This window comes from Ptiloglossa arizonensis, chromosome 5, assembly GCF_051014685.1.
Source record: "Ptiloglossa arizonensis isolate GNS036 chromosome 5, iyPtiAriz1_principal, whole genome shotgun sequence".
In the NCBI taxonomy this organism is placed as follows: Eukaryota; Metazoa; Arthropoda; class Insecta; order Hymenoptera; family Colletidae; genus Ptiloglossa; species Ptiloglossa arizonensis.
Window position 1 is genome coordinate 4,411,934 of NC_135052.1, and position 19,889 is coordinate 4,431,822.

A 19,889-nucleotide genomic window follows, 5' to 3' on the forward strand; every position below is an offset into this window, starting at 1 on the left:
ACGCGTTCTCGACGATCCTCTCGCGCGGTACCACCCAGATTTCGGATCCGTACACCTTCGAACAGGTGTACTACAAGGTACATCCCCGAAACGGGTCCCGCGCGTTACGAGAACACCCCGTAGACAGGTTCGAGGGTGTAAACGACACCGAGTACGACGAATCTCGCTCGAATCTTCGCGTTTCTTCTCGAGCGCAATCGGAGCCGGAAGTGCAAAAGATAGAAAGGAGATCCGAGGAAGGACGCGCGACGATGGAAAACGGTTCGATCGTTCCGATTTTTAATTAACTTCCGGGAGACTGCGATCCCTTACCGATCGTCGAGCGGTTCGATCTGGTCGCTCGCGTCTCGTCGAATCGTTTATCGAAAATCGATGGGACGGTTCTCGCAGGAGAAGGACGAGGAGGGGATAGTGTAAGGGAAGGGGGAGGGAATGGTTCACAGTTACCGGGTCTCGCGGCGTTCCAACGTTGACGAATCGCGAGGATCGATCGGGAACGCGAAAAAGGTGGCAACGAGCAGGAAAGTGGGTAGACGGGGACGATGTACCGCGAAACGAGGAAACGATCAATCGCGGTCGAGAGGTACAGGTATTTTCTGATCGAAGCTACGCTCTAGAAGCGTTCCCGCGTGCATTCTTACCTTCTCTGCCGAATTTTCGTTTCTTCTTGCCGATGGTGGTAGTACCGGCCGAGGAGCTCTTGCCGGAGCTCTTGTCCTTGCTCTTCCAGCGCGTCAACATGCTTCCCAGCCGCTTGAACGTCCCGAACGTAGGCCAAACCGCGCGATCGGCGTGACTGGCGATAATCGCGCGCGCACGCGCCCTCAAGCCTCGCGGTTCGGGCTCGAACGCGGCGCAACGGCCGGGCGATTCGCGCGTACGCAGACCGGTGTTGCGCGCGTGTCCACGCGGTCCCGCCGCCTCCTCGGTTCGTGGTTCATCACAGACGACGACGCGTGCCGTCGCCGTACGCGTCTCGGTTCCGTGCGCCCGGAATCTGCGAACAACTCGCCCACGTCGCGAAAACTCGAACGTTGGAACAACGACGACGCAGTAGGTGGTGCGCGGAACACCCTGGTGCGGGGTCGCGGATACACGGTGCGCGTATACGCGTAGTTAGATATATATATATGTATATGTATATGTATATATGTATATATGTATTTGTACAACGCCCGGTTCAGTTGGACGATGCACCGGCGCGACGTCGGGAGAAACGAACGCAACAGTCGTCGCGGCGTCCCGGCGGCCGTGACGTCGCCATCTTCCGGTCGCGGCGAGTTTCACCGCTTCGCGGAGGGGTTGGGCGGAGAACTCGAGCGTGCCGCGGAGCGAATAATCGGTTCACTGGGTCAAAGGAACGCTCGCACTTCGAGTGGTGCCCGTTCGAGGATTCTCCACGAATCGCGAGTTTACGCGCGGAAAACCTCCCACGGTGGCAACGGTTCGCCGTGACTCGAACACCAACAGCGACCAGAACTCGGTCGACGAACGGATCGGAGACCAATCGCGACGAAAGCGCGACCTCTGTTGTCCCGCTTCTCGAGTTCGATCGGAGGCATGTTCGAGGGCCCTCGATACGCGAATCGTAACGAATCGACGCCGGAGTTCACGACGTCGAGTACCGCACCGTTCGTTCGTTTTTCGTTGCGCGCGGATTCCACGATGCTCGGGATATTTTTCAAAGACCGAACAGAAACGGAGCGGGAGCGAAACGGGCGCGGGGAGCGGATTCTACCGGCGATCGAACACCACCGATGCGGGTCGCCGAAACACGTCCAGCGAACTCGTATCACGACAACATCACTCGAAAGAAGAACGAGAAGAGCAACAGGGAGAAGAAAACTATCAAGAGGAAGAAGACGAGCAATATTATCACGTGTATCGTGCTCATGGTTCCGACGGATGCTCGAGATCGATAAGCCAGCTCGCCTCGTACTTCGCAACCGTGTGCGGCTCGAGCGCCCCGATCTATCCGGGGAACCCTTTCACGAAAGACTTCTCGAGACGGTCCCGCGGAAATTTCTTCTCGCGCACCGAGGGACGCTCGTCGACACCGACGACAACCACGATACGTGCGTCTTTAAAATTTCGCGAACGGTCGGTGCACCGAAACACCGCGACGTCCGCGCGAATCCGGCTCGGAACACCTACGAAGCTCTCGCTACTCGGGACGACGATGCACGGCGAAGGTCGTGACCGATGACGAACCGACTACGGACACGATGCGTTGCAATGGTCCGAACTGGCCTTTTCTTCGCGATCGGTTCGATAGTTTCTCGAGAAACGACGAAGAACGAGCACCAACGTCGAAAACGTTTCACGACGCGACGATTCGAAACTGTTCCTCCTCCACCTCCGTAGTGGACGAATCCCGACGAAGAGAGAAACTCGAGCACGAAATCCGTTCACGGTCCTTGTTTCCGTCCTCGTCCGAAAAGGACGACGACCCCGCGATGGGTACGCGTACGCGCGAGATACGGAGACACGGTTGTGCAGCGCCGAACGATTTCCACACCGGTGTTCCCCGAGATCGGAAAACGAGAACGGGAATACGAAAGCTCGCGACGCGAGATCGGACGCGACCGGCTCGTAACGAGCAACCAGACTACGCGGGTCGCTCGACGGGCAACCGGCTCGGCGGTAGCACCGCCACCCTCGAGGTACCCCGAATCGGGCTCATTTCTCCGCGTTTTCTCCGAGCCGCCGCGAGGAGCGTCGCTCCGAGAACGATCACCGCACTGCCATCGGTTGCGTGCTCCTCCCCTCGCGAAACACGCGTCCCCGAAGGTCGCGATCGATCCCGTAAACACCCTCCTCCCCCTTCTCCAAAAGAGAGATCTCCTCCTCCACCTCCACCTCCTCCACCTCCTCCACCTCCTCCACCTCCACCTCCACCTCCTCCTCCACCACCGTCCGTCGAGCCTTCCAAGATATACGCCGAAACCTCGAAAATAAGATACGACCGCAACTACGACCACCACCACCGCCGGTGGCGTTGCACCACCACCACTATCATCGCACCACCACCACCACTACCGCGACCGACCGCTACTACCTACGCGTCGTTTCGCAGGGTGCGCCAACGCCGGTAGGCACCAGCAGCAGCGGCACCACCGTCGAAAACCCGCCGAACGGAACGTCGTCGCCGGGATCTGCCCGAGTCCCGGCGCTACGCCACTCTCCTCTTTCCTACCCCTCTCTCGTCACGCCCCCGTCACCCTCTTCGCCCTCTTCGCCCTCTTCGTCCCCTTTCGCCGAGCCACTACCCCTTCGCGAGCACTACCCCTCTCTCTCTCTCCTTCCCTGTCTCTTTCTTTCCTTCTCTCGTTCCCGTTCTCGCTCCCTCTAACACCGTTTCCTCGGACGCGCGCGTTCTCTCCTTCTCTATCTACCCCTCTCTTGTTCTCTCTTTCGTTCTCTTGTTCCCGTTCTCGCTCCCTCTAACACCGTTTCCTCGGATGCACGCGTTCTTTCTTTCTCTATCTACCCCCCTCTCTCTTGTTCTCTCTTTCTTTCGTTCTCTCGTTCCCGTTCTCCCTCTCTCTAACACCGTTTCCTCGGATGCACGCGTTCTCTCCTTCTCTATCTACCCCTCTCTCTCTTGTTCTCTGTTTTTCTCTCTTTCTTTCGTTCTCGTTCCCTCTAACACCGTTTCCTCGGATGCACGCGTTCTCTCCTTCTCTATCTACCCCTCTCTTGTTCTCTCTTTCTTTCGTTCTCTCGTTCCCGTTCTCGTTCCCTCTAACACCGTTTCCTCGGACGCGCGTGTTCTCTCCTTTTCTATCTACCCCTTTCTCTCTCTCTTTCTCTCTCGCTCGTTCTCTGTCACTCGTTCTCTCTCTCGTTCTCGGTTTCGCTCTCTCTTTCGTTCCCTCGTTCCCGTTCCCGGTCCCTCTCTCCGTCACCGTTTCCTCGGACGCGCGCGTTCCCTCCTTCTCTATCTTCCCTGTACGTGACGTCACGGGAATGGAGTCGGGGATCGATCCCGAACGCGCCCGCCTTGCCAACCAACGCATCCTCCCAAATGCCCTCGCTACTCGCCGTTCCGAAAACATTCGTCCGTTTTTCCACGACCTTTCCCGAACTCTCTCCGCGTTTCCCACGACCCCGTATCCGCAGCTCGCCGCGGCGAACACACGCGCGTCGAGGGATGTGCGTGCGTGGGGTGCGTGGGGTGCGTGGGGTGCGTGGGGTGCGTGGCCGCGTTTCGGGACGCATCGCACGGATACCGATGCTCCGAGCCCTAGGCCGAGGCTACCAGGCGTAACGAGAACAGGCGATCTCCGCGCCCGAATTACTTTTACTCCCGACCATCGCTCGACAAATTGTCCTTCCTCCAGCCGGACGAATCGTCGCTCGATTGGGTCGCGAAGGGACGGAATCGATTTCGTTTGTTTACCAATTTCCATCGCCGATCGGTCTCCAGGCCCTTCGACACGACCGCTCGAAATTTTTACCGGGTCGTCGCGTGAGTTCGCGTCGTTTGTTCTTCCACCGTGTGAAGTCACGTTTCGATCTCACCTACGAAGGTAACGTCCAATTTCGACATCGTTCGCGCTTTCTTCGAACGTCCAATTTCGACATCGTTCGCGCTTTCTTCGAACGTCCAATTTCGACATCGTTCGCGCTTTCTTCGAACGTCCAAGTGGACACGATTTTTGACGCGTTCAACGCTCGCGTCGTTTCTCGCGCCGAACAACTCCTCGTTTCGTTCACCGGATCACGAATCGGATCCTCGTTCGTCCCGTGGCTCGTTCTCCGGACCGAATTTCCCTTCCGAACAGCTTTCTGCACGTACGAGCCGATGCGAACACCTTCTTCGTAAACGACGCAAATTTTATTTCCCGCACTTGTTGCCGTATTCCATTTTCGGAACTCGCCGAAGATTAGGAAAATGGACACTCGTTTCGCTCTTGTTTTACCGGGTATTGTACGGAAAATTCTTGCAACGTTACGATCCGTGGCTTTCGAATGCTCTTTACGGTCACCCGATTCCTTACAGCTCTGTGCGTTTACGAAACGTATCCCAGGAAGTGTAAACGATCTTACGGGACGACCTACCGTTATCGTCGTTGGTAAGGTGTGAAAGTATATCGAGGTAAATTGTAATTAAGGCGCGTGAGTCGTTGGGGGAGGTTCCATGTTTTCCGATCGTTTGTTCGCCATTTTTGGTCGCGGGCCAGTGTCGATTTTATCGGGTCGTTCGGAAAGTCGTTTCGTTTTCCAAAATGGAGAATGTATAATTAAATAAAATGTCTATACGCTCTAAAAAAATCGTGTTTCATTTTCACCAAAAAAAAAAAGCGAAACGAACAATCCAATATTATCATCGTTGCTAAGGTATGGAAATATAATATATCGAGATAAAGTGTAATTAAGGCGCGTAACTCTTTGGGGGAGGTTCGATTCTTTTCGATCGTTTCTTTATCGATTTCGATTACGGATCGATCTTAACGCGATCCAACGTTTTTGATATCATCGTTGCTGTTATGGTGTGCAAGCGTACGCGCGTATATTCGGATAAAATTTAATTAAGGCACGTAAGGAGGCGGGGGTACGACCAAAGATGGGATAAAATCTAACCTCCGGTTGACTTATTTATTCGACGGGCGGAGCACCCTGTGGTACAAGGATAAATAATTATGGCGTAGAGCGAGAGAGTACGAGAAGAATTAACACGCGATACGTACTAGGCGAGGTCACGAGCAGAGTGACTCGTGAACGGGCTAAGTAATAAATACGCATCATGTCGTATAAATTACGTTTAAAGGAGGATAACAACCCTCCGAAGAAGCGTAATTTATCGCAGGAAGCATTAACATTCTCGCGCGTTAGATTTATACGGCTAGATTTGCCGTAAGTCGTTCGACGGATCTCGATGCGAGGAACAGTACGTTCCCTTGATCGTTCGAAAGAAAACGCGGCTGTTCGTCGAACTCTCGATTCGTTTCTGTTTAATCGACAAAGATTTTCGTATCGATCGGTGAAGAATTTTCCTTCGTCGCGTCCGTGGAAATTGTGTAACTTTTGTTCGATTTAATCGACAAATACTCTCGATTCGTTTCTTTTTAATCGACAAAGATTTTCGTATCGATCGGTGAAGAATTTTCCTTCGTCGCGTCCGTGGAAATTGTGTAACTTTTGTTCGATTCAATCGATAAATAGTCGATCGCGTAATGCACGTAACGCGCACCTGTGGGCTTTGCCGAACCCGGCTCGCGTAAAGGTTGGGTTCGCGGCTGGAGCAGGGAGATTAATTAACTCGAGGATTCGAGGACAAGTTATACAACCGGTACATTCAAAGTAAACGACAGGTCGCGCTTTTCCGAGTACGTCGAACCGATGAACCCGCGAGGAAGATTTTCCAATCTTGCGAGAAGGGACTGGGCTCACGGGTACGGGGTTCGTATGTGAAAATAAAAATCGTATCGTTTACTCCGCGTTACACCCTACCGAAGGTTCCACGGTTCGATAACGCGTTCGGTTATTTCATTTCGATGAAATCGTTACGGAGATGTTCCACCGACTCGGTCTTGTTTATTCGGGCGCAGCGTTTTCAGTGCCGGCAGTGTTTTCGTTTCGACATTTTCCACCAGTTTTTCCAATTTAATCTTGAAAATGTGTTCCGTCGGAATGCTGTTCAAACGTTTCGCGTGCGCTCCCGTTGCGAAAAACATGGAACAATTTTTCCCCCGGTTCTCCGTAGATCATCGTACCGGTCTGACGCCCCCTAGCAGCGTTTAAACGAACGCAAGTTTAATCCGAAAACAAGATAGACTGGTTCGCTAAATTGCGATTCTGTTGGTGGCGTCTCCGTGAACGAGCTCGGTTCTGTGGGTTTCTGCCGGTTTCGACGGAAGAACGAATCCAACTAATTTCACGAGTGGACGAGGGGAGGGGGTGTACCGTTGCTAACGATACTCTTGAGCAACTCGGTAGAAACGTTTCAACGTTGTAAATACAGGAATCGGGTCCGTGATTGTTCTCCCCGTGTTCGATGGTACGGATCTTCCGCGTGTTGAGCCGTAATCGTGATCGTGTTCGTGTTAACGCGGGGATCGATCGATCTCGAATGCGAGCGCATCGTGAAAAGCTTTGGCAAGGTTCTTTTCACGGGGTCGGAACGGTTTCTATATCGAGGCGGGCGGACCGTGGACCCGATGTAAAGCCAACGTCGTGCAGAGAGTTCTGGTAACTTGCGGATTCTTCGAGTCCACGGTTGCTATTTGAATAAAAGCCAGAGTTTTAAGGGTCTTCTGTGCAACGTGTTCGCGAGTTTCTTTGAAGTCGAGCGAGGAGGAGTCGCGCGCAACTCTCGCGCGGATACGTTAACGCGGACAATACTCTGTCATCGGGTCTATCGGTGGGAATAAATTATGTATTTCACCGCGCGTACCTCGTTGCATCCGCATTTATCCATTTTACGTCGGAATTGCACCGCGTTGTTCGCGGGACTGCGCACCGTATACATATCTAACTCCTCGTTGTTTGGTTTAACGCTAACGTAACTCGCGTTTCCTATTAGCGGTTCAACGATCGTGAACTTTCCCGTGATTTTGCGAACCACTTCGCGTGGTTCGTTCCTAAGTCTATTCTACTCCCGTTCTTACTCTCGCTCCTCGTTACGTGTCGTACGACCTATCGATTGTCCGGTAACGTTCGTTGACACTGATGCACCGTAACCGTTTGCGGAATATCTCGAGCCTTTACAACGACCGGCCCGTGAGCATTTCAGCGAAAATTAGAAGGGATTACGCGCTCTACTTTATACACGTATTTACGTATTTTATCGATTTATCGTTTATTTATTATTTATTCCGAAGACGTTACGTTTGCGTTGGCAACGGTGTTAAATATAATCGCGCGCACTCCCACGCGGGAATTACGTCGACCACGTTACGCACGTTGCCCAGAAACAATTCAAACGGCACGACTTCCACGATAATTCGTATTTTTCGCGAATACGCTTCACGTTTCTACGAAAGAATCGCGTATTTGCGCTTTACCGGTAAATAACCGGTCTTTTCTCGGTGAACGTTAATTACACTAATGTCTGGCTCACCGAAACGAAATTATCCCCACCACTGTTTACGCTTATGCACCTAGAACGAGCCTCGTCCACTAATGAAAATCGAAGCTCGTATATTCGTCGTTGCGTCTTCGTGAGAATATTATTAACAAATTGGGGAGTTTTCGTTAAAAATTTGTCCAAAATAATTCAAACAACGTAGAATCGAAAGTATTCCTTACGAGATTTTGTTTCTCTCGGGTGAACCTCTCGTGGATTCATCGGTAATATCCTCGCACGGATACGATTGGAAAATATGAAAATTGTTACTCGACCATAGAGTGTACGTAACCCGAGTCTCGATGGTCGTTGCTCTGTCTCGCTCGCTCTTCTCACCAAACGCTACGCGCGACGTGAAAATTCATCGAATTGAAAAACAAAACGTTGCACGGATACGATTGAAAAATATGAAAATTGTTACTCGACCATAGAGTGTACGTAACCCGAGTCTCGATGGTCGTTGCTCTGTCTCGCTCGCTCTCCTCTCGAAACGCTACACACGACGATCGAATTGAGAAGAAAAAACTCCCTGGAACGAAATCGAATACCATACCCGTTAAAAGTCTCGGAACGATTTCGGAGTTTACGACCTTTATCGAGGAGTTCTCCGTATATCGCGATAATTGATTTCCAGTCTGGTATTGAACGAACCAATCGCCGATACGCGTAATCGGTGATCGTTTAACTCTGGTCGGTGCCGAAGACACGCGATTCGAACTGCTCGGAGATTCCTCCCTATTCGCGTCGCGTCCCGTGAATCGTTGGCACGATTCTCGTTTCCAAATATCGGCCATTCGGATCTGCATTCTCGTTTGCGAACTCCGCTAATTTGCATACATATTGAACGGGGCGCATCGGCCGGTCGAAATTTTACGGCACCGTGTCGTTTCTTTTTTTTTCGGCCAGCGGAGCGTTAGCCGGCCGTTAGCTCGTTCGAAGACGACCGACGAGGACACCTACCTCTCGAGGTGACGGATCTGGAAAACCCTTTCGAAAGAAACGCCGATAGAGTCGCGCAACGGATGAAAAGTCTCGAGCTTTGACGACGACCAAGAGAGGCTGGCTGTGCGAAGCTTCCGAAATTATGAAACTTTAATGTCGCGTAGGAAGGTCGCCCGTTTGATTTTGCACGAACGAGTCCGGAAAGGTGCTTTGGGACTCGACACAGAGACCGTGAGTACCCGGAAAACCCCGCCACCCGCCACACCGCCTCGTCGCGTATTCTCTTCGCCCACTTTTACCGGAACCGTGGCGATTCGTTTTAATTTCGCTGCATCGTCGAACGACGACCGGGATTTGAATTTACAAAACGCGACGCGCGAATATCGATGGAACTTCGTCGTCGTCTTTGTCGTCGTCGTCGTCTTCGGCGACGCCGGTTCCCGAGAATCGGTCGGCGTCGATTTCGTCGCGATTGCCGAGCGTTTCGACGAACCGACATCTCGAATCGCGTGGGCGTCTCGGTGCGGTTTTACGTCGCGGCACGGTGGGTGGAAGAGTGCATCGGTGTTAGGAGTGTTTTATCGAGTCGCAAGGTCAGCGACCTTCCTCGTGGCTGACTAGAAGGGCAACTGTGTGTAATCGTGACCGCTCGTACCTACTCCGCGTCGAGTCGAGTCGAGTCGAGTCGAGTCTTTACGCGTCGCGTCGTCTCGACTCGCCAAGTAACCGCCTCACGAAATGACGCAATCCTACCCACGTACCGTGGGATTAAGAAAATCTTGACCTCGAACGACGTCCCGTGACCGAACACCGCGTTTCCCGCTTCTACGCAATCGAATCGGTTTTCCGCGGGTCGAGGCTACCACTTTTTTTTTTCACCGAGACATCGACCTTTCTCTCGTCGAGGACCAAGGTCGAGACCTTGGACGCATCGCACGACGAGACGAGTAAACGAATACATCGACGAGGAACGTCCCCCAAGGGTCCATCTCCGTTTCGACGAAACTTTCCGAGTTCGTACGGAGACTACAAAAACCTAACGGAATTTATCGCGAAGACAACCCCGTGTATCTACGATACTCCGCGAGACACGGGACGCGAAACTTCCGAGGGTGGTTTTCACCCCTTAAATTTGACTCAGTGTCGCTGCAAAAAAATTTATGTCGCTCAGTTTCGAACGCTCTAGCGAAATTTCCTCGAAATCTACGAGACGGGGCGTTCTCGCGCCGGTAAGAGCCAGACGACAGAGAGCGAGTCTCGAATTACAAGCGCGCGAACGATTGACAGCCAAGATCGATGGGCGGCCATGAATCATTCGCCACAATGAAAATTTAAATTTTGATACTTTTCGTTATATCTTGGCGAGGGATATTGCCGATAGAGCGGCGGAATTTTAACGACGAAAATCTGCCCCGTTCGAAGTGTTTTTTTTTTTTTTTAATAAATCAAGGTCTCTCGCGAGAATATTAGGATGTTCCTCTTCTCGACGTTACCTCGTTTAAACGTGTCGTTCCTCCGACAGACATTTTCCAACGACTCGACCCAGTCCGCGTTTCATTCACGTTTCCGTTATTTTACCCATCGCTGGATATTGTCGTTTTATTTTTACCGTTTCGGAGAACGTTCGAGATTACGTTTCAACGACAGTGTTTACCGACTCTTCGTTTTCGTTTGTTACGTATTCGCGTTGTTGATCGACACGTGTGCGATAAGAGACGTTTACGGATAACGATAGTAATCTCCCGAGTTCGCGTTCGAGTTTGCAACCGTTCATCGGAAGACGACAAAGGCGGTCGATGATGTGGACGAACGAGTCGCGGGAGAAACGCGGTGGTTCCCGGTGTTTCGCGAAATCGTATTCCCGTAGAAAGACCCGGCACGCGTACACTGGTACACGAAACCATAGCGGCGTTGAATCGGAAAGAGGCTTAAGTCGTAAGAGCGAGATTTGTCTGCCGCGCGCAGGAACGTGCTTGTACGCGATGCGATGCGATGCTGCTCGGTTTGCCTTAAGGGGCTCATTGAAATGCACGGTCATACGCCGCTCAGCGAGGCGCGGTTCGCACCTTGTCCGGATAAAATTACGATCTGGTAGGAACATAGAGCGAGGAAATAGCAGAAGGGGGATACGCGAACAACTCGACGATCGGTGAAAGGATCGACGAATTATTCAACGCGTTCTACGCGGGATTTGGCGCCTGAAGAAAACGTCGTTAGACCTTAGAATCTCCGTGACGCGCGAACGAACGAGGACGAAACGGAATTGATTAGAAACGTGGACTTTTTCCTACGAAATACAATTTCGAAGTTCGGAAATTTGTCGAAAATCGAGCGAAGTAAATCGAAAGAGATAATCTTTCGAGGGACTTGGGTTTGAGTTCTTTCGACTTTGTTCAGGTACAATGTAGAAAATCATTAGTCGCTGCGAGTATACCGAAGACAATATTTGTACGATTACAGTAATTCTATCTTCCAAGCGACAATTTTATTATCGGGGCAACAGATTTCGTTCTCTCGGGAAAAGTCGATTCATCGTTGACATTCAAGACGCAACGAGAGATATAAAAACGCAGACGTTGCATTGGTCATTGATACGTTGATGCGCGTCATTTGGAAATTTCGGGCCATCGTGCGCATGTAGTGCGAGGCTCGCGCGCTACGGCTCTGTCTCTCTCGCTCCCTTCCTTTCCGCGCTCAATATCCATCGTTCGATGTACAAATCGCAACTCACCTCGCTTTCGAGCGAACAAACTACCCCATTGTCGCTTGGAAGCGGGAATTATCGTAATCGACTTTCGTAACTAAGACTGCGCATCGAAGGTGCGTCGATACGATTCAAATCGGTGCACCGCCTCGCGTCGAATCAATCACGCGAATGGAGATCGTAACAGATCCCTTCGGGTTACCCCTACGGTTAACCCTTAAAGCGGGGTGTCGATGTACCGACCTACGTGCCGGTATCCAGAGTCCGACCCGACCCGTTGTATTGTCTTGTGTGTAAAACCGTTTGTACATCGAGACGAGAAAATTTTTGAAACCGTTGTCCATACGCGGCGCTCGAGACACTGTCGAAATGCGATTCGATTGTTTCCTATAACAACGGTTGCAACGCGCAGAAATATCGCCGGGAAATAATTCGAAAACGTAAGCGAACGCGCAATTACGCACACCGTGATCGTGAACAACCGAGGAAGGATCTTGCCTTTCGTGCGTATCTGGTCCATCTATGGGTTTTACGACCATAAATTGTTACGGCGCGAAGCATCGGGATTTTAACTTCTACGTAGGGAAATAGCCAACTCTAACCTCCGCATAGGAAAGTAGCGAACTTTAACTTCCACATAGGGAAGTTACGAAGTCTAACCTTCGCATAGAGAAGTAACAAACTCTAACTTTCCACATAGGGAAGTTACGAACTTTAGTTTCCACAAAGGGAAGTAGTGAACTCTAACCTTCACATAGGGAAGTAGCAAACTCTGACTTACACATAGTGAAGTAGCGAACATTAACTTCTACATAGGTAAGTAGCGAACTCTAACATCCGCATAGGAAAGTTACGAACTCTAGTTTCCACAAAGGGAAGTAGCGAACTTTAACCTCCATATAGGGAAGTTACAAACTCTAATTTCCACAAAGGGGAGTAGCGAACTGTAACCTCCACAAAGGGCAGAAGCGAACTCTAACTTCCACATAGGGAAGTAGCAAATTCTAACTTCCATATGGGGAAGTTACAAACTCTAATTTTCACAAAGGGAAGTAATGAACTCTAACCTCCACATAGGGAAGTAGCAAATTCTAACTTACACATAACGAAGTAGCGAACATTAACTTCTACATACGGAAGTTACGAATCCTAATTTCCACAAAGGGAAGTAGTGAACTCTAACCTCCACATAGGGAAGTAGCAAACTCTAACTTTCCACATAGGGAAGTTACAAACTCTAATTTCCACAAAGGGAAGTAGTGAACTCTAACGTCCACATAGAGAAGTAGGGAACATTGACATACACATAGGGAAGTAGCAAACTCTAAATTCCACTCAGGGAAGCAGGAAACTCAAACTTCCACATAAAGAGTTATCAGATTCGAATATTGCAGATGCTTCGACGATATAGTTCACAAAATAAGACGATGTAATAAAAAACACACCGCGATATCTGCTAAACGCGCGCCAATCGCTAGGACGAAACTGTTCGTACCCAAGTTTCGAAGGAACAAGTATAAAGTCACTCACCCTTCTGGCGAAGCATCTGCTGCACCTGATCGGCGATCGGGCTGGTAGCGCGTCTGGGGTCAGGGTTGGCGTTCCATCCTAGGTCTCCGTACGCGTTGTTCCTGGTGACAGCGGGTCTGGTCGCGTTGGTGGGCGAATCTTTGGGCAGCGGTGGCAACGGTCTGTCTGCGTCGTACTCGGCGACGTCGGTGCACTGTGGCGCGTCGCAACGGTCCTGATGATAAAACACCGAGTCGGTGTCGGATGTGCTGTCCTCGCTTCTGTGTCTTCGAGTCGGAGGTTCCGGCGCGGTGCCGTGTTTCGTCGGCCAGCTACCGCTGGCCAAATCGGGACCAACGGTGGACTGGTTCGAGAAACTGACTCTCTTCGCGCCTCCGACGCTACCGTACTCCACGGACTCCCCGCCTATGAGACTACCTCGCTTGAATATCGGCGGTGGTGCGGTTTTCCCATCGACGTCGCTGGCCTCCTCCTCGTAAATCGAACGTCCCTCGATTTTTCGCGGGACCGTCTGGTGCGCGTCGCCGCGATGAAAATGCGGGGACGCGCTCTTCGACCTCTGCGCCTCGAGTCTCGCGGGATCCAAAGGCTTGGTCGCTACCTCGCGACGATCACGGATAGCCTGTTGGGGTCTGACGATCAACACCGGCTGATTCTGACCCTTTTGACTCTGCATCAACGGCGGTTTCCCGGTGGGATTCGCTTTGGGTCGACGACGATCGTCCACCCAGGAGGCGGGATCCCCGATAGGGATAGAGACAGAGAGATCGGTGGTCGCGGGACTCCGTATAGTGCCTTGCCTCGAACCGCTCGGTCTCCCGGAGCTCTTCGATCCACCGGGAGCCACCGCGGTGTCCCCGATCAGATTTTGCTCGTAGATCCGCCTCTGTTGCTCCTCGTCCAGTTTCTTGAGCTGCTGCCAATACACCGCTTCCCTGACCTCCGGTAAATCGATCTTTCGCGCGGTTTGCCTCGGGTTCGCGCTCGCCGGTGTCGCAACGGACTTACGGCGCGCTTCGAGCGCCTTCTGTTGCCAGTAGAACGCCTCCAAGTGTTGTCGCGTCTGTTGCTTCGACGGGGACAGAGCACCACCGATCGTACCTCTTTGCCCGTATACGGGTTCCGCGACTCTTTGAACGTACACCGGTTCCTCGAGGGATCTTGGTTGCAGCGACTGTTGTTGCGGTTGTTGCTGAATAGGACGCGGCGAGTCCACGTGTCCCGTATTCGCGACCGGTTGACTCTTCTCTTGACAGGGGATCCTGGATCGTTGAAGTTCCGACGCGTGCGACGGGACGGGACGTTGGGACTGAATCCCGTGACCTTGCCTAGGACGTTGACTCTCCGTTGGCTGTGGATCCACAGATCTACCGGACTTCTCCGTCCGCGTACCGTTTCTCTCGACGTCTCCTCTCGCGGAATCGCCGCGTTTCTGGGGACTCTTCGCCGGCGAGGACGCCCGTCCCTGGACCCAGGCCACCCTGTCCTCGCAGTCCTTCTTCTGCGCGTTCACCCGATAGGTGGATCGTTGATTCGGTACCGGTTGACCCCTGTGACCGTAAATGGGCTCTGGACGCTGTAGTTCCGCGGTTAAGTTCGCGCTCGAACCTTGCCCCGAGAAATTGGCCATTCTGGTCCCGGTGAAGGACCGATCCTCCCGTGGATTCGCGCTCGGTTCTTGGCCACGCTGGTCCAGAGAGTTCACCGTTTGCAGTCGGCGCGGGGAATTGGTGATGTGCACGGGTGACTCCACGGCGTAACGTCTGGACTCGTTCGATGGTCGAGGTATCCGTGTTTCGTACGGCGATTCTCGCTTCGGCGAGGCAATCAGGATCTGTTCGTTGGGTTGACTCCTTCGCAACGGCGGCAGAGCCCGCGTACCCGGCGACGGGACCGTCTTACCTTGGCTACCGCTCGGCGAACTCGCCGGACTGCGTCCAACCGATTGGTTGGTCGGTTGCTCGTGTCTTTGAGGATCGTCGAGCTTCTCGGCTATCTGCAAACTCTTCGCGGGACTCCGATTCGGCGTCGCGTCCCTCTTCTCCATAGAGTCCTCCATCGAGCGGTCCAGCTGCTTGGCGACGTTTGTGGGTGTGGCGCGATCCTCGCAGGCCGACGAGGGACTCTCGTCGTAGATCCGCTCGTCCATGCAACGCGTGGAGGATCTCGAGGGCGATTTCTCGTTCTCGTAGATACCCTCCCGGCGACAATCGTCGTCCAAGTCTCTGCCGGTTGGCGAGCCGCTGTCTCGCGGCGAGTGCAAGTAGTACTCGCCGCTCTTCGAGCTCGAAGGCGAGAACTCGCTCTTTTGGCTGGAGTTCGGGGTGCAACTCGAGTCCGCGTAGTCACCGGACTTCTGGCTGGACCCGGACGATGGATACTTGGGCGATCTGCCCACCAGAGGCGCTCTGTGGTTTTGATTCACTATCGGCTGCCGCGTGATCTTCACCTGAGCGGAGACCGACTTCAGTATCAGCCCGGACGCGTTGTCGTTCTCGTACAGACCCGGTTCGTTGGAGTAGGTGGACTTATCTGCGGTCAGACCGTACGCGTACGCGTTCTTCCCGTACCTGGGTGTCTGGCTCGGTATCTCCTCGAGCTCCTCGAGATAGTTCTCGTAATTGGCCAGCTCCGTGCGCGAATGAGGGATCGCTGGCAAGGGTCTGTCGATCGGGTGTATCGCTCTGGGTCGTACCAGATACCTCTCGCTAGGCGGGGCCGAGATACGACCGGAAGGTCCGTGATTTCGGTGAAAGAAGTACGAGCGGGTCGCGTGGTTCGGTTCCTGCAAGCTGTGCTTGCGCTCCAGTTGCCCGTACCTCTGCCCGAACTCTTCGCGCTTCTGTCTCTGCTCGAACTTCCTGATGTCGGGGGATATACCAAGATGCGCGTTGTTCCTCTCGTTCCATCTCTCGTCCGGTGCGATCGAGCTGAGACTCGAGTCGGTGGTGTAGGATCGCGGTGGTCCGGCTCGATGATCGCGTAGAAGATTCTGATCGTCGTCCCGCGCCAGATGGTCCGGGGTGCTGGTTATCGGGCCTTGATCCGGGAACAATTCCCGCTTGATCTCGTCCAGCCTCTCCTCGATGATCGACCCGTTCAGACTGTTGTCAAGTTTCACGTTCCTCTTGATGTCCTCGTTCAAGTTCATGGTGTCCGGGGACCTGGTGTAGTTCCCGTTCTGTTGATACCGGGCGAAGTGTCTATCGTCCTGTCTCTTACGCTCTTTGGACTCCTTTTTCTTGTAATCCTTTCGCGAGTCCTTCGGTGAGAAGAAACCGGGCAGAAGTCGACGCAGACCGAGCTTCTTCTTCTGTTTCTCCTCCTTCTTGGCTCGCGAGGAACCGGCCGCCATCGCGCTCGTCTCCATGGTGAATTCTCTTATCAGTGTCGCGTATCCGTCCCCCTCCGATGGACTCCGAGTCGCGAACGACGAGTCGATGGAATCCGTCGAGCCGAGTCCCGCGTCCCGATAGAAGCTCGAAGGTTTTCCGAGCTGGCGTTTGTCGCGATCGGTGATCCCCTCGTTTCTTCGATCGTGGAATTGGTCCTTCGAAGGGACTATCGACTCTATCCAACGATTGGCGCGCTCGAATTCCACTTGTCGTCGATCGGCTCCGTCGACGGTCTCGTCCGTTGTCTCGTCGATGTCCTCGTCCACCGCTTTGATTCTGTCCTCGAGACACGAGTCGGAGTCGACCGTGCTGACGTCGGTACTGTCCGCGAGAACTTCCTCGGAAGTTTGTCTGCCGTCTACGTCGATCGAGGACCGACCACCACCCTCCTCGGATTCCGTCCGACGATTTCCCTGCTCGAGAAACAACGCCGCGTCGGTGACGTGCTCCTCTCCCACGCTCTCTCTCGAGGAAACGCTACCAAACTCCTCGACGTACGAGGACTTGGACGACTCCGAGGAACGACGCTCCAAACGATTCTCGAGGAACTCCCCGGACCACCTCTTCTCCACTTCGGATACCTTCTTGCTGTAACTGGGCTTGGCGCTCCTCTCGGTGACGATCCTCTCGTTGGACTCCTCGTCGCCGCGTTCACCGTTCGAGACACGATCCAGATCGGTCTCCAACACCCGGTTCTCCTCGATCTTCAACCTCTGGTCGAGATTGTGCCTGCGAAGGAACTCCTTGTCGAACGCGAAATCACCGACGAGCTTCACGTTCGCGTTCGCGTCGACGACCACCGGCAGCTTCAGAGCGCAGCTCGCCCGCAGTTCCAGCAACCTCCTCTTGTACTTCTCGGCCGTGTTTGCGTCGATCTTGGTGCTCAGGTTCTGCTGAAGTACCTCGATCTTCGACTGACTCTTCTCTAAACGATCCTTCGCGGTGATCTCCTCGAGGGTTGTATCGTCCCCATTCTCTTCGATGTTCTCTCGTTGTTTCTCGGCGATCCGTTCGCGCGTTTCCACGGCGGGTTTCTCGTCGATTTCTTTACGCTCCGCGACTTCAACCGACTCGACGTTCACGTTCGTCGTCACGTTCCTCGAAGACACTTCGTCCAGGATCCGATTCCTCGCGAGGATCGACCTCTCGTCGTGTTTCGAGTCAACAACCGAGATCTCCTTCTCGTTACGCGCGAAGAGAGCGAGGTTCCTCGCGGTTGGTTTCTCGGGTACCTTCGGTGGAATCTTGTTCCTCGCGTTACCAGGGTACGTGGATTTCAAACCCGTGACCACGATACCACCTATGGAAGGACTCTTGGTAAGTTTGATCGGCTTGATCCTTCTCTCGACGCTACGGGCGGTTTGGTGGTGGTTGGTATCGGTCGCTTTCGAGATTTTCTCGCTCGATCGAGCGTTACCGGACACGTTCACGCTCGAATGGGACGCGAACGCGTCTTCCGGTAGCGAGGCGCGATACTTGACGTCCGTGGACTCGTTGCGTTCTTCGTTGGCTCGCGTCGGTAGCGTCCTTCCCGGCTCGGACTTTATCGAGAGTTTCCTGGAACTCTCATTTTTCGTCAGGAGCACTTCTCGGGATCCGCTCGAGGACTCCAAGACGATCTTCTCGACGGTGAGCTTGTCGACCGAGAGGACTCGAATCCTCCCGGGCTCCTCCTTCTTGCCAAGCTGCACGTCCGTTCTCGATGGTTCCTCAGCGGCGTCGACTTCCTTCGCCGCCTCCATCTTTCGCGTCCCACGGATCACCGCTCAACGGCGCCTAAAATGCAAAACCATGCGAACATTCTCTCGTGTCCGTTCCTATGCCTACTCGTTCCCCGTCGTTTTGTTTATTTGCGCGTTTACTTTCGACGGGAGCCTTCGCAGCTACAAATTCGCGATAATACGCGCGTAAGACAAACACGCTCGTTTGTACCGCGGGAGAACTAAACGAGCTATTGAAAACGCGACAAAGGGAGAAGAATACCAAATAGGTCGACCTCCGTGCCTACAATAACCCTATTCCCCGCAGTAGGGTAAAATAATTTCTCCTGGGTACCCGGGTTTACCGCGTTACGGGTTTAATATTGCGCATAGGAGAGGAAACGCGGTTGGAATGCACCCTGCGACGAAATTTTTAAGGATTTACGCGTTTACGATCGATTCGAACGATTCGGAATCGACGAGAAGCTCAACCGAGAGCAACCGTGCCTCGTTGAACTCTCTCTCTCTAATTTATCGAGAAAACGTTACACGCGATTACGTTCCGTCGGCTCGTACGAACGTTTTATAAATTTCGTTTTTCATTTTATACAGAGGTGGTTTCGAATATAAACGAAATTGCCTCCGATGTTCGGTGCGCGAGTTTTCGCGATATCGGCTGCACAAATCTGTCAATACGCTGTCAAAGACCCACGGACGGAAACGAATGCCGTGTAGAAAAATAACCCTTTATTGGTTTGCCAAAATATTCCCTCCATCCATCTATAAAAACAAGTTCCAGTTTACACTCGAACCACACTCGTACGTAAACACGGTAAAATCTCCGTTATCCGTGCTTTTATTATTCGTGCTCGTCGAATAATTTCATTTATAATCTAATCTTTTCGTTAAGAAACGGGCTGTTCTTTCCATTTGTAAATTTCTAATGTTAAACGTCGAAGATGAGAAAATCACCAGATCCTGGTATCTTCCGCGAGCATGTGGGCGATAAAGTTAAAAATTAAACGGACAAATAGAATTTTCCTTCCCATACATTTTCCTGTGCAAACACATTCGGTATAGAAAGTATACATATACTGTGTACATATAGATAATTTCTTCGATATTGCTCCCTGGCCCGCAGAATCCACGAGTGTTTGTTACTCGATCCAGCTCGAAAGCTGGAGCGATTTATTCGCGACTTTTACGCGTTCCTTGCGAAATATTTTATCCCGTAATTCAAATTTTCATTTTCATTCGACGAGTAATGCACCGAAAGTTTATCTATTATCCGAAACGTTTACCTGGAGACAAATTTTATCCACGAAGAAACCCTTTTAGAAAGCCTCCAGTATCGAAAAACTCTGTCCCTGTGATGATTTTCGTAAATATTGGGTTGTTCGAAAATTCATTTCGTTTTTTTTTTTTTTTTTTTTGGTGAAAATGAAATACACTTTTTTTAGAGTGTATAAACATTTTATCGAATTTTATACTCTCCATTTTGGAAAACGAAATGAGTTTACGAAGAAACTAATAAAATTATCAAATCT

General features: G+C 52.3%; 1 protein-coding gene across 19 annotated transcripts in view; it reads right to left on the reverse strand.

Annotated features, from left to right (window-relative positions):
* LOC143146994 (uncharacterized) overlaps positions 1–19,889 on the reverse strand; it is a 284,039-nt gene that overhangs the window by 238,851 nt on the left and 25,299 nt on the right. For all 19 annotated transcript variants that reach the window (XM_076311775.1, XM_076311774.1, XM_076311790.1 and 16 more), the window contains one exon: positions 13,248–18,418. In XM_076311775.1, the coding sequence (XP_076167890.1) occupies positions 13,248–18,384 (5,137 nt within the window). In that variant the 5' untranslated portion in view covers positions 18,385–18,418. The remainder of the gene's footprint in view (positions 1–13,247; positions 18,419–19,889) is intronic.